Source organism: Hippocampus bargibanti, linkage group LG01, assembly GCF_051943395.1.
Source record: "Hippocampus bargibanti isolate YZ-2025 linkage group LG01, ASM5194339v1, whole genome shotgun sequence".
Lineage (NCBI taxonomy): Eukaryota > Metazoa > Chordata > Actinopteri > Syngnathiformes > Syngnathidae > Hippocampus > Hippocampus bargibanti.
In genome coordinates, this window is record NC_142734.1 from 22,406,825 (window position 1) to 22,420,329 (window position 13,505).

A 13,505-nucleotide genomic window follows, 5' to 3' on the forward strand; every position below is an offset into this window, starting at 1 on the left:
AGAAGCCTGCTTCGTACTTTCCCAAGAACGCTTGGGAAAGTCCGAAGCAAGGTCGTGCATTTGCATATCATTTTCCAAAGCAGATGCACAGAACCTCAGCCCCAGAAGAGAGATTCAAAAGAAGCTAACAAAATTTGTGTCGCTACAAAAGGTAAACTTACATTATACCGTGACTGTAAGGTGTACTTGAGAGTTATGAAAGGCGCTCAGTGGCTTGTAGGAGACGACGCAACGCAAATAATGCTCTGTGCACCATGACGGCAAACGACAACTGGAGCAAAATCTTCAGCCACGGATATTTACCGTAAATTAAGCAAGGTAGCATTTGTGGTAGGTACAGCCTTAATTAAAAAAAATATATATACTTTGCGACAGTGTTTTTTTTCTTTTTTTTGTGATTTCTTGTCTTTCTTTATGGCCGGGCAGGCAACTTTTCAGAGTGTTCTGCCTTGTTGTCCGCTAATTTTTTCAGACTTTCGGACACTGTTTTTACTATAATTTGGACAAGTTCGGCGGGCCGGATTAAAAAGACGTAGTTTACCCATGTCTGAGCTAGCTAATCCCTTTTATCACAGGTGTCCAAGTCAAGGCCCGGCGGGCAAATCCAACTCCAAATCATTTTCTTTTTGCCTGCCAAAGCAAATGAAACTTGAAATTGAAATTCTGTGCTCATCTATTGTGCTAGCTAGCGGTCGAGCTAGCTAGTGAGATAACTAGCGATCAAGCTAGCTAGTGAGATGGCTAGCGATTGAGCTAGCTTGTGAGATAGCTAGCGATTGACCTAGGTTGCTCTCTTTCTATTCACCTAGCTAATCCCTAGTTTGGGCAGTTAAAAAACATCTGAATCTCTTCCTTTGGCCACCTTATTATTCCTGCAGGGTATCTGATCACTGGCAGGGCATAGCGGTTTATTGCCCGAGTCTTGTTCTTGCCATTGAGCTGGCTTCTCAGGACTTGCCTCACTTGCTTTGGTATTTGGTCGTAGCCGCTTTCCTTGTTGCGAGTTCGAGGTTGCCATTGGCCTGTGGTATACCGACGTACTTGTGGCTGTTTTCAATGTCTGCTATTGTTCCTTCAGGGAGTGAGACCCCTTCAGTGTGGACTACCTTGCCCCTCTTGGTCACCATCCGACTACATTTCTCCAGCCCGAATGAATTCCAATGTCACTGCTGTAGATCCTGGTCGTGTGGATCACGGAGTCTATGTCCCTTTCGCTCTTAGCATACAGCGTTATGTCATATATGTAGAGGAGGTGACTGATTGTGACCATTTCTGAGGCGGTATCCATACCCCGTCTTGGCGAATTTTTGCCTGAGGGGGTTCAGTCCTATGTAGAACAGCAGTGGGGAGAGTGCATCACCTTGGTATATGCCACATTTGATGGACACTTGCGTTAGTGGCTTGCCATTGGCTTCAAGTGTGGTTTTCCACATCCTCATCGAGTTTGCAACGAAGGCTCTCAGGGTCCTGATGTGTATATATATATATATATATATCGTATTTTCACGACCATAAGGCGCATATAAACGTGTCAGATTTTTTTCAAAATGTGCAGTGCGCCGAATGTGCGGACATATTAGAGACCACCATGAGGACGTGGTAGAGAACATGAGGGGGGGGGGGGGCGTGGGTCGTGTATAAAAGAACAGGTACGTATGTGCTTTATGCAGAACATTGCTGTTGGATCAACCACGCCACACAAATGGCAAAGAGACATAGTTATGAAGCTCAGTTTAAACTGAAGGCTATCAGCTACGCCGAGGAGCATGGAAATCGAGCCGCCGCGATAGAATATAAAGTATATATAATATATATATATATATATATATACCTTGAAAGAAGTCCAGATGACGGCTGAAGAAACCTTTTCATCGATGGACCACTCCTGTACCACTGACAGCTTACCAAACGTATTCTTAAAACATGTTACCCCCATCAGCGATGACGTGTGTGTGTGTGTGTGTGTGTGTGTGTGTGTGTGTGTGTGTGTGTGTGTGTGTGTGTGTGTGTGTGTGTGTGTGTGTGTGTGTGTGTGTGTGTGTGTGTGTGTGTGTGTGTGTGTGTGTGTGTGTGTGCGCATGCGCGTGCGCATGTGCGTGCGCGTGCGCGTGTGCGTGTGTGCGTGTTTGTATGACTGTATTTGGAGGTACGACGATTACCACTACGGCGCCGTGTCCAGCCCCGGTCTGGGAAAGTCTGCTGATGACCTTCAGAAGTACGTCTTCATTTACAGGTGAGACGGCATCCCCATTTACCATCATGAACGTCCTGTCATGACGTCACATTTTGTCCGTCTTTACATTGTTTTATTTTCTCGGACTTCCTTCATGACGTTACATTCTGTCCGTCTTTATATCATTTTATTTTGTCGGACTTCCTGTCATGACGTCACATTCAAAGGTTCAAGAATCTTTTGTTTTTAATTTTGATTCCTGCTTCATTAGCAATGACACTAACACAGTTTGTTTTGTTGTCAGGAGAGAGACGGCGCTTGTAACGGGTCAACATCAGTACCAAGGCCTGAATGAGTTTACCAGAGCACCGTTTGCCGTTAAATTCCACAGCAACGGCACCGGTAAATGTGCTAACGCGACATGGTGATCATTGTCTTTGTCGTGTTTGTTGACACTGTGTTGTGTTCAGCTCTGAAGAATTTTGTGGTGGTCGGGCTCAATGCCGACCCGAGCAGAGCCGTGCAGGAGATCGATCGCCTGTACGACGTCTTCACGCAAGTGCTGAACAAATGGAACGACGAGGTAGCGTCCATTTTCAATAGCTAATCACCCGGCTAGTCCTACAGGAACTTGCATTGACAATCCCTGCCAACAAAAATGATTGAAATGTGACATTTTGGAGAAAAAAAACTGTCTTCCACTGTGGCTGCCGCTACTCACCCACAGAAAAAAACTTAATCCTGTGACTTTAAAGTGACCTTAAGGGTTTTAAAAGGCGCTTATAAATTAAAGGTATTGTTATTATTATTATAAATGCTACAAATTGCCAAGTATGTAGAAAACACAGCTAGCTACCTAACTATCTATTTGCTATCGTTTAGCTATCTAGCTGGCTAGGTAGCTATCTATTAGTGGCTGTATCCTGTGACTATAAAGTGACCTTGAGAGTTTTGAAAGGTGCTTATAAATGAAATGTATTATTATTATTATTACTATTATTATTATTACTATTACTGTATCTATTAGCTAGCTAGGATTCTATCTATTTGAGGTACTTCCGGGTTGAGTGAACGCTGGCGCGTCTGGCTGCCGCTGCTCACCCACGGAAAAACTTTATCCTGTGACTGTAAAGTGACCTTGAGAGTTTTAAAGGTGCTTATAAATGAAATTTATTATTATTATTTTTTTTTTATTATTGTTATTTTTTTTATCAGCTATCTATCGATCCATCCATCTCGATTTATGCTAGCTATCTTAATATGATCATCTGATAGTAATACCTTTTATTTTAATAATACCGTATTTTCACGACCAAAGGGCGCACCGTGTGTGCCATTTATGTGTGCCATTTCTGTATTTAACATACACATTGGGCGCACCAGATGAAAGGACGCAAGTTTTATATACCGGTACATGTCCTCTACTGCCATACGTACGTCCGCCTCCCAATAACACACAGGCATACAAGTGTGCGTATTTATAAAAACAGATCGGGAGCAAAACTGAGTTTGGTAGTGCTTTATTTATTAATTACAAAGAACATTTTGTAATCGTCACTCAATCGGCGTCGGCATGGTAAAAACAAGCACATTACCGGTAACAGTCAGTAATCAAACCCATCCAAGTCCTCATCCTTTGTCTCAGAATCGAACAGCTGCGCTAAACCAGCGTGGCAGGTTCGCTTTCCCCTCGGCCAGTCACTTTCTGTGCTGTGCGGCTCCTCTGAAATGATGCCGGCTTTTCCGAAAGCTCGAACCACCGTGCCAGCAGACACATTAGCCCAAGCATCCACAATCCATTGGCAAACTGTGGCGTGACGTCCAGCCCTTTTCCCATATACAGCCCATTTAATAATGACGCCTGCTGCAAATGTCTCTTTAGGCAAAGTCTTTCTTTTAAAAATCACCATCGGCGGCAGTTTCTCTCCATTAGCATGGCAGCCAAGCACAACAGGAAACGGAGCCTTTTCGCCAGCTTTTCAGAATAATTCGCCGGCCGTTGCTGCGGTAGTCCTGGCTCGGATTGAAAAAATGGCACATTTTCATAAAACGCCAGCACCAAGACGGACCTCCTTGAAAAGCCTTCAATTTAAACTGAGCTTCATAACCATGTCTCTTTGCCATTTTCTGAGTTGTTAAAACAGCAATGTTCTGCATAAAGCACATACCTGTTCTTGTATACACGAAACACGCCCACACATCCCCCCCTCATGTTCTCTACCACGTCCGGCTCATGGTGGCCTCTAATACGCCCGCACTACAGGGCACACCGCACATTTTCAATAAAATCTAAGATGTTTATATATGCCTTATGGTCGTGAAAATATGGTAATACATGAAATGTATTATTATTATTATGTGGTTGACTTTGCTAAGAGAATTGAAATGGCTATTGTGAATAGTTTCTTTCAGAAGAGAGAAGAAAATAGGGTGACCTATAAGAGTGGAAGCAGAAGGTAGACTACATTTTGTGTCAACGGCGCCATCTAAAGGAAATCAGTGACTGCAAAGTAGTGGTTGGTGAGAGTGTAGCCAGACAGCATAGGTTGGTGGTGTGTAGGATGACGCTGGCAGTGAGGAAAATGGAGAAACCAAAGGCTAAAGTGAGGACAAAATGGTGGAAGTTGATAAAGGAAGAGTGTTGCATGACATTTAGGAAGGAGGTGGGAAAGAGGTCCTTCCAGGTGACTGGCAAACTACAGCGAACATAATCAGAGACACAGGTCGGAAAGTACTTGGTGTATCGAGTGGAAGAAAGGTAGATAAGGAAACTTGGTGGTGGAATGGGGAGGTGCAGGAGTGTATACAGAGAAAGAGGTTAGCAAAGAAGAAGTGGGACACTGAGAGGACGGACGAGAGTAGACAGCAGTACAAGGAGATGCAGCGCACAGTTAAAGTAAAGGTGTCGGCCAAACAAGAGGCCTATGATGACTTGTATGCTCGGCTGGACAGCAAGGAAGGCGAGACTGATCTTTACAGGCTGGCGAGACAGAGAGACAAAGATGGTAAGGACATGCAGCAGGTTCGGGTGATTAAGGATAGAGATGGCAATGTATTAACAGGTCCCAATTGTGTGATGGCAAGATGGAAAGAGTACTTTGAAGAATTGATGAATGAGGAAAATGAGAAGGAACAAAGAGTAGAAGACGTGACTGTCGCGGACCAAGACGTAGCAAACATTAGCAAGGATGAAGTGAGGAGGGCACTGAAGAGGATGAAGGGGGGAAAGGCACTCGGGCCTGATGAGTTACCAATCAAGGTATGGAAGTGTCTTGGAGAGGTGGCGCTGGTGTTCCTGACTGGGTTTTTCAAGAAGATCTTAGATGGTGAACAGATGCCTGAAGAATGGGTCGAAGTGTCCTGTGCCCATTTTCAAGAACAAAGGAGATGTGCCGAGTTGTACTAACTACACAGGAATAAAGTTGATGGGCCATACAATGAAATGGGAGAGAGTAGTTGAAGCAAGACTAAGAGCAGAAGTGAATATTTGTGAGCAGCAGTATAGCTTCATGCCAAAAAAAGAGTACGACAGATGCAGTGTTTGCTTTAAGAATGCTGATAGAGATGTACAGAGAAGGTCAGAAGGAATTGCATTGTGTCTTTGTAGATCTGGAGAAAGTGTATGACAGGGTGCCCAGAGAAGAGCTGTGCTATTGCATGAGGACGTCTGGAGTGACAGAAAAGTATGTCAGAGCGGTGCAAGACATGTATCATGACTGTAAGACAGTTGTGAGGTGTGCTGTCGGTGTGACGGAAGAATTCAAGGTGGAGGTTGGACTCTACCAGGGGTCAGCTCTAAGCCCCTTCTTATTTGCTATGGTGATGGACAGACTGACAGACGATGTTAGACAAGAAGCTCCTTGGACTATGATGTTTGCAGGTGACATTTTGATTTGTAGCGAGAACGAGGAACAGGTAGCGGAGAAACTAGAGATGTGGAGATATGCCCTGGAAAGGAGAGGAATGAAGATCAGTCGCAGCAAGACAGAATATATGTGTGTGAATGAGAGGGATCCAAGTGCAAGAGTGATGCTACAGGGGGAAGAGATAAAGAAGGTGGAGGATTTTAAGTACTCGGGGTCAACTGTCCAGAGCAATGGATAGTGTGGAAAAGAGGTGAAGAAGCGTGTCCAGGCAGGCTGGTGCGGCTGGAGAAAAATGTCAGGTATGATGTGTGATAGAAGGGTTTCAGCTAGGATGAAAGGAAAAGTGTATAAAACCGTGGTGAGACCAGCCATGTTTTTGGACTGGAGACAGTGCCACTGAAGAAAAGGCAGGAAGCAGAGCTGGAGGGAGCAGCGCCGAAGATGTTGAGGTTTTCTTTAGGAGTGACCAGGTTGGATAGGATCAGGAATGAGTACATTAGAGGGACAACTCATATTACAGGCTTTGGAGAGAAAGTCAGAGAGGCCAGACTGAGATGGTTTGGACATGTCCAGAGGAGAGAGAGTGACTATATCGGGAGAAGGATGCTGAGCCTTGAACTGCCAGGCAAGAGACCGAGAGGAAGACCGAAGAGGAGGTCTATGGATGTGGTCAAAGAGGACATGAAGGTAGCTGGTGTGAGAGAAGAGGATGCACAAAACCGGGATAGATGGAGGACATTGATTCGCTGTGGCGACCCCTGAAGGTAAAAGCCAAAAGGAAAAGAAGACGATTTTAATAATAATAATCATAATACATGTCATTTATAAGCGCCTTTCAAAATTTTCAAGGTCACTTTACACTCACAGGATAACCTTTTCTGTGGCTAACTAGCCAGCTAATAGATAGCTCGCTAGATAGCTAGCGAGCCAGCTACATAGCTAATAGCTAGCAAATAAAGTGCTCTCAAGGACACTTTACAGTCACAGACAAGAATAGATACAATAATAAAAAAATAGAATTATAAATAGAAACGAGATAAAGCTCCAGAGAAAATGCAATTTTAAATAGGTGGCTTTTGAGATGGGATTTGAAGGTGACATAACTGATAGCTGCCAGCTAGCTAGCTCGTTGATAGAGAGATAATAATAATAATACATTTCATTTCTCAGCGCCTTTCAAAACTCTCAAGGTCACTTTACAGTCACGGGATAAGTTTTTCTGAGGGTGAGCAGCAGCAGCCACACTCGCCAGCGTTCACTCAACCCGGAATAACTCAAATGCAGTGGGACCTTGGTTTACGCACTTAATTGGTTCCCAGACAGAGTGTGTAAGGCGAAAAGTGTGTATCCTCCAAAAAAAATTCCCATAGGAAACCATTAAAATGAGAATAATCCGTTCCCAGGTCTCCATAAAATATCATTTTCAACTAAATAAGCCTTAAAACTACAAACAATATACCTTATTCTCTGTATAATAAATGTGCTATTGTATTGTAATGAAAGAAATACACTGCGCTGGATAATAAAGTCGTTTTATTTACCTTTGTGATGGTCATTGATAGTTTAATGGAACGGGGTTCAGACTTCTTTTCCTGTGTCATGAAAGTCCGGTTAGGCATCTTTTTCCAAAAGTCATCTGCATTAAATACTTGCTGAGGAACGTAGCATTCGTCTTTCACCATTTCGAGGAATGATCCCCTGTAGGCTTCGGCAGCTTTACTGTCAGAACTGGCTGTCTCACCAAGACGAGTAATGAATCCCTCTTCGGCACTTAAAGTTCTCGAACCATCCGTTGCTCGCTTAAAAATCATCAATAAACAGCAAACTTCCAGGTTGCCGCATGACGATATCAGAGTGAATTTGCCGTGCTTTCTCGGATATAATTACTATATTCACGCTGTCGCCGGCTAGCTGCTTTTCGTTAATCCAAATTAACAGAATGTTTTCAACCTCTTCTGTTGCCCGACACCGTTGCTTTGACAGCACGGAAACCTCTTTAATAGCTTCTTTGTTGCGAAGGATGGTAGCAATGGTGGACTTAGCATATTGCTACTGGGCCGTCAAGTCAGACAAACGCACACCTCGTTTGTGTTTCTCAATGATCTCCTTCTTCTCCTCGGCTGTAATTTTGTTTTGTGTCTTCTTCGGCTGAACACAAGCCTATGGGTGGGGTCTTTTTCTGTCCCATAACAGCAAAAGTATCCGTAAAAAAAATCCTTGAAGACGATCGACGTGTGTACTCAGAGAAAGGGGGTGTGAAAGGTAGGCCGGCTGGGGCGCTATTTGGTCGTGTGGTTTGGTGTTCTTCCGCCGAAGATTACTCCGCCAGAATATTAAACCTTGGTTTAATATTCATCAATTTAACGTTCGGAAACCGAAACATTCGTAAAGCAAGGTGTTCGTAAACCGAGGCCCCTCAGTAGATAGAAAGCTGGCTAGTGAGCTAATAGATAGCCAATAGGTAGCTAATAGATAGCTAGCTAACCAGTCAGATAGCTAATAGATTAAACAATATATAATTTCAATTAAACATTGGAAATTTTTTTCCACAAAAAGCTATTTTGTGGTAAAACTTTCATTCATTTTTATGTCTTTATTTTATTTTATTTTTTAATGAAAAAGTACATTAAAAATATTTTTAAAAATACACATTAATTAACTCTTCAGGACAATAGTTTGTAAAGTGTCATTGAAAGTTTTGAAAGACGCCTAGAAATAAAATGCACTATTACTATTTTCCAAATGATTTTTTACATCCATGATGTCTAATCCACTGGTGAAAAGGAAGCTTTGATCCTCTTCTGATAATAGATAGATAGCTTTGATCCTCTTCTCTATAGATAGATAGATAGATTCGATCGCTAGCTAACTAGCTAGCTAATATAGATTTCACAGCTAGCTGTCTAGCTGATAGATAGCTAGCGTCAAGCTGTGTGTGTGTGTGTGTGTGTGTGTGTGTGTGTGTGTGTGTGTGTGTGTGTGTGTGTGTGTGTGCGTGTGCGTGTGTGTGTGTGTGTAGAACGTGATGTTCTTGGGAAATTTTCATGCTGGCTGCGCCTCGATGACACGTCGAGACAAGAAGAACATCCGACTGTTCACCAACAACAGCTTCTACTGGCTCATCGGAGACAAAAAGGACACCACCATCACGGACGAGACCAGCTGCGCCTACGATCGGTGGGTGTGTATGTGCGCGAGCGTACGTATAGATCCGATAATTAACACGCAACGTGACATCTTCTACAGGATCGTCGTTCACGGGAAGTCCTTCCTGAAAGGAATCACGCCGTTCTCCGCCGACGTTTTCAACTTTGCTCAAGAGTTCAAACTGAGCAGGATGACGGTAATGTTTGCTTCTACGCACGCCTCTTTTTCGCATGTGGATTTTCTCATGTGGATTGGCTCCATCAAAGCTTTTGTCACATTCGGCAAACAAGTACAGTGATACCTCGGCTTACGAACGCTGTAGCTAACCAACTTTTCGCTTTACGAACATTAAATGCGCCAGAATATAATCTTGGCATACAAACTAGTTTTCAGCGGACGAACCAAACGGCACAGGTGGCTGGTAAACTAGGTTTTCCACACCCACTTTGTTTCAGTGCACTCAGTGCAGATGTGGTTTGTTATCGAGTGGAGTACTTTTGCTATTATGGGACCGAAAACAGGCTAGTGTTAAGCCGAAGTGCACACAAAACAAAATGACGGTCGAGCAGAAGAAGGGGATCATCGAAAAACACCAACCAGGTGTGCGTTTGTGTGACGTAGCGTCCCAGTACCAGTATGTCAACCATTGCTACCATTCTTAAGAACAAGGAAGCTATTAAGGGTGTTTCAACGGTCTTAGGCAATAGTAGATGGATTAACAAAAAGCAGCTAGCAGGGGACAGTGTGGGTGAGGGTATTATCGCCCAGAGAGCACGGCAACTTAACTCGGTGTATCATCAATATCATCAAGAGGCAACTACGTCAACGACCATCACAAAGGTCAAAGGGCAATAAAACGACTTGATTATCCAGTACAGTTTATTTCTTTCATTACAATACCATAGCACATTTATTAGACATAAAATAAAGTATATTTTGTGCGGTTTTAAGTCTTTTTTAGTAGAAAATGATGTTTTATGGCGACCTGGGAACGGATTATTCTCATTTTAGTGGTTTCTTATGGGAAATAAATGTTTGGAAGACACGCTTTTAGCCTTACACACTATTAGTTATCTAGATAGCTATCTGGCTATCTATTAGCTATCTATCCAGCTGGCTAGCAGGCTAATAGCTTTTAGCTATCTATCTGGCTGGCTATCTATTAGCTATCCAATAAAGATGATTCTCATTCTGATTGGCTAGCTAGTTGGCTGGCTATCTATTAGCTAGCTAGCTGGTTATCTGTTAGCTATCTATCCAGCTTGCAAGCTATCTATTAGCTAGCTATCTGGCTGGCTGTTTATTTGCTATCTAATAGCTAGCTAGCATGTTAGCTGGCTATGTGTTAGCTAGCTAGCGTGCTGGCTATCTATTAGCTATCTATCCAACTGGCTGGCTGTTTATTGGATGTCTATTGGCTAGCGAGTTGGCTGGCTATCTATTAGCTAGCTAGGTGGTTATCTGTTAGCTATCTATCCAGCTGGCAAGCTGTCTATTAGCTCGCTAGCTGGCTGGCTGGGTGAGTGTCTATTAGCTATCTAATAGCTAGCTAGCATGTTAGCTGGCTATCTGTAGGCTATGTGTTAGCTAGCAAGCGGACTGGCCGTCTATTAGCTATCTAGTAGCTAGCTAGTTTTTTATCTGAGTTACTTGCGGGTTGAGGAAACGCTTGCATATGTGGCTGCTGCTGCTCGCCCACAGAAAATCTGATCTAGTGACTGTTCCTTAAGAGTTTTGAAAGGTGCTTAGAAATCAAATGTGTTATTACTATTATTATTATTATTATTATTATTATTGTTGTTATATTTGTTGTTATTTTTATTTTTATTTTGTGATCACCGCCACCCGGAGAAATGATATTGTATCCACTCTATCCAGCCAGTAAGTTAGATAACCAACTGACAGAAAAATAGATAGCCAGCTAGTCAGTGTTTTTCAACCTTTTTTGAGCCAGGACACGTTTTTTTTACATTTGATTTTTTTTGCGGCACACCATGAACCATCTCGCAGGAAAGAGGCATTTAGTGACGTGTTGACACACGGACGAATATTAAATTACCCTCCCAATCTTTTCAGCACGGACACAGGACAATGACATATTGGCAGAAAATGATTAATAAATGTTTGTAAAATTTTAAATTTGAAAAGGGGGCATTGGATAGTTTCTCACGGCACACCAGACGACTAGTGTGCCGCGGCACAGTGGTTGAAAATCACTGAGTTAGATAACCAACTGACAGAAAATAGCTCGATAGCCAGCCAGTCAGTTAGATAACCAACTAACAGAAAATAGATAGCTAGCTAGATAGCCAGCCAGTCAGTTAGATAACCAACTGACAGAAAATAGAAAGCTTGCTAGATAGCCAGCTAGTCAGTTAAATAGCTAACATTGCGGACATTTCAATGCTCCTCAGTGGCCATGATGTGTTCAGCAAAATGCTATTTGGCTTTCAAACCAATGAATGCAGTTGACATGATTACGTAGGTGATGTATATTAGCTGGCTAAATTTCTATCTATTTGAGTTGTTCCTGGTGTGGTGAACGCTGGCGCATGTGGCTGCCGCTGCTCACCCACGGAGGGACTTATCCTGTTACTGTGGCGTGACCTTGGGAGTTTTGAAGGGCACTTGTAGATGAAATGTATTATTATTGGTATTATTATTACTAGTATTATTATCATTTGTTAGCTATTTGCTATCTATTAGCTCTGGTTGGCTAGCTAGCTGTCTGGCTGGGTAGCTAGCTAGCTATTCACTAGCTGGCTGGATATCTAGCTAGGTAACTGTTGGCTATCCATTAGCTAGCTAGCTAGCTTTCTATCTATTTGAGTTATTTCCGGGTTGAGTGAACGCTGGTGGCTGGTGCGTATGGCTGCCGCTGCTCACCCGCAGAAAAACTTATCCTGTGACTTCGATGAGAAGGTTTCTTCAGCCGTCATCTGTACAATTTTGAAGGTTTCGGACTTTTCGCCTCCTATCCAAGAGGCTTCGTCAGCGAACTAAAGTCTGACTGGTCGTATCGGCCCTATTTATAGTACCACTCCTGTACGACTGAGAGCTTACACAGACTTATCCTGTGACTGTAAAGTGACCTTGACAGTTTTGAAAGGCGCTTATAAATCAAATGTATTATCATTTGCTAACTAGCTAGCTAGCTAGCTGGCTACCTAGCTAACTATCTATTTGCTATAAATTAACTATCTAGCTAGCTATCTATCTATTAGTTATCTATTAGCTAGAAATGAAATGTATTATTATTATTATTATTATTATTATTATTCAACAGTAGCCAAAATGGAACTGTATAGTGCCACTTAGCAGTTTTTTTGACGACGATACTACTGGAGCGTGTTCTACCGGAAACAAATTCCTTGTGTGTACTACATACTTGGCAATAAAGATAATTCTGATTATTATTATTATTATTATTATTGTTGCTAATGAGTTTAGTAATTTTTCCTTGCAGGCTCTGCAGCTAAGCGCCAACTTTCCTGTGGAGGTGCAGCTGAAGAGCTCCAACTCGCTACTTCAGGCGCTGCCGCCACTCCTGCTGGCACTTCCCTTTGCCCTCGCTGGCTTCCTGGCGTCGCTGTGAATTCGATTCGCTTTCTTTCTTCGTCCTCGGTGGACATCTTGTACTACGTGACCACCGCCGCCAAACTTGCGCTGTCATTCATTGCATCGTTCTCTTGTCAGAATGAAACTGAGACAAATAAATTCCGCACTGGATGGCACAAAAACCATGTGGAGAAAAAACGTTTTGATTTTTTTCAAGCAATGAACCATGTTGTCATGCTGCCATTCTTATCAACATTGATTTCAAGAGAAATGACAGATTAAAAAATATATAATATATATATCAGTGACGTGTGGTGAGGTTGATGGCTGGTGAGGCACTGACGTCATCACAGTCAGATTTACATATGACCTCATATTTACATATGACAACATATGAACTCGACAGAGTCACTTATTCACAATTTGATAGGCAACAGTTAATAACGTGTTTTGTTTAAAATGTCAGGTTGGCATTCTTTATATATACAAACTAGCGTAGAAAAAAAGAATAAAAAAATGTTATTAACGTGTTACCTTTACTTATAAATGAAGTCCATGCGCCGCTCCTTCTGAAGAAAGGCATCGATAACTTCTTTGTAGAAACCTTCCTTATCTTTCTTCAGTTTTAAAAGTCTCTCTGTCTCAATGGAGATCACTGCCAGTGAAGAAAGTCGTCCTTGATCTGTCCTGTTCCGACTGTATGTTTTCAGTCTTTTCAGTGCTGAGAATGACCGCTCCAATGATGCTGTCATAGCTAGAAC

The 13,505-nt window shown here is 42.6% G+C and overlaps 1 protein-coding gene across 6 annotated transcripts in view; it reads left to right on the forward strand.

Annotated features, from left to right (window-relative positions):
* Positions 1-12,929, forward strand: part of LOC148903510 (deoxyribonuclease-1-like 2) — a 35,075-nt gene extending 22,146 nt beyond the window's left edge. For all 6 annotated transcript variants that reach the window (XM_089003936.1, XM_089003927.1, XM_089003894.1 and 3 more), the window contains 6 exons: positions 2,147-2,233; positions 2,478-2,575; positions 2,644-2,756; positions 9,059-9,216; positions 9,286-9,382; positions 12,653-12,929. In XM_089003936.1, coding sequence (XP_088860062.1) covers positions 2,147-2,233; positions 2,478-2,575; positions 2,644-2,756; positions 9,059-9,216; positions 9,286-9,382; positions 12,653-12,781 — 682 coding nt within the window. In that variant the 3' untranslated portion in view covers positions 12,782-12,929. The remainder of the gene's footprint in view (positions 1-2,146; positions 2,234-2,477; positions 2,576-2,643; positions 2,757-9,058; positions 9,217-9,285; positions 9,383-12,652) is intronic.
* The last annotated feature ends 576 nt before the right edge of the window (positions 12,930-13,505 follow it).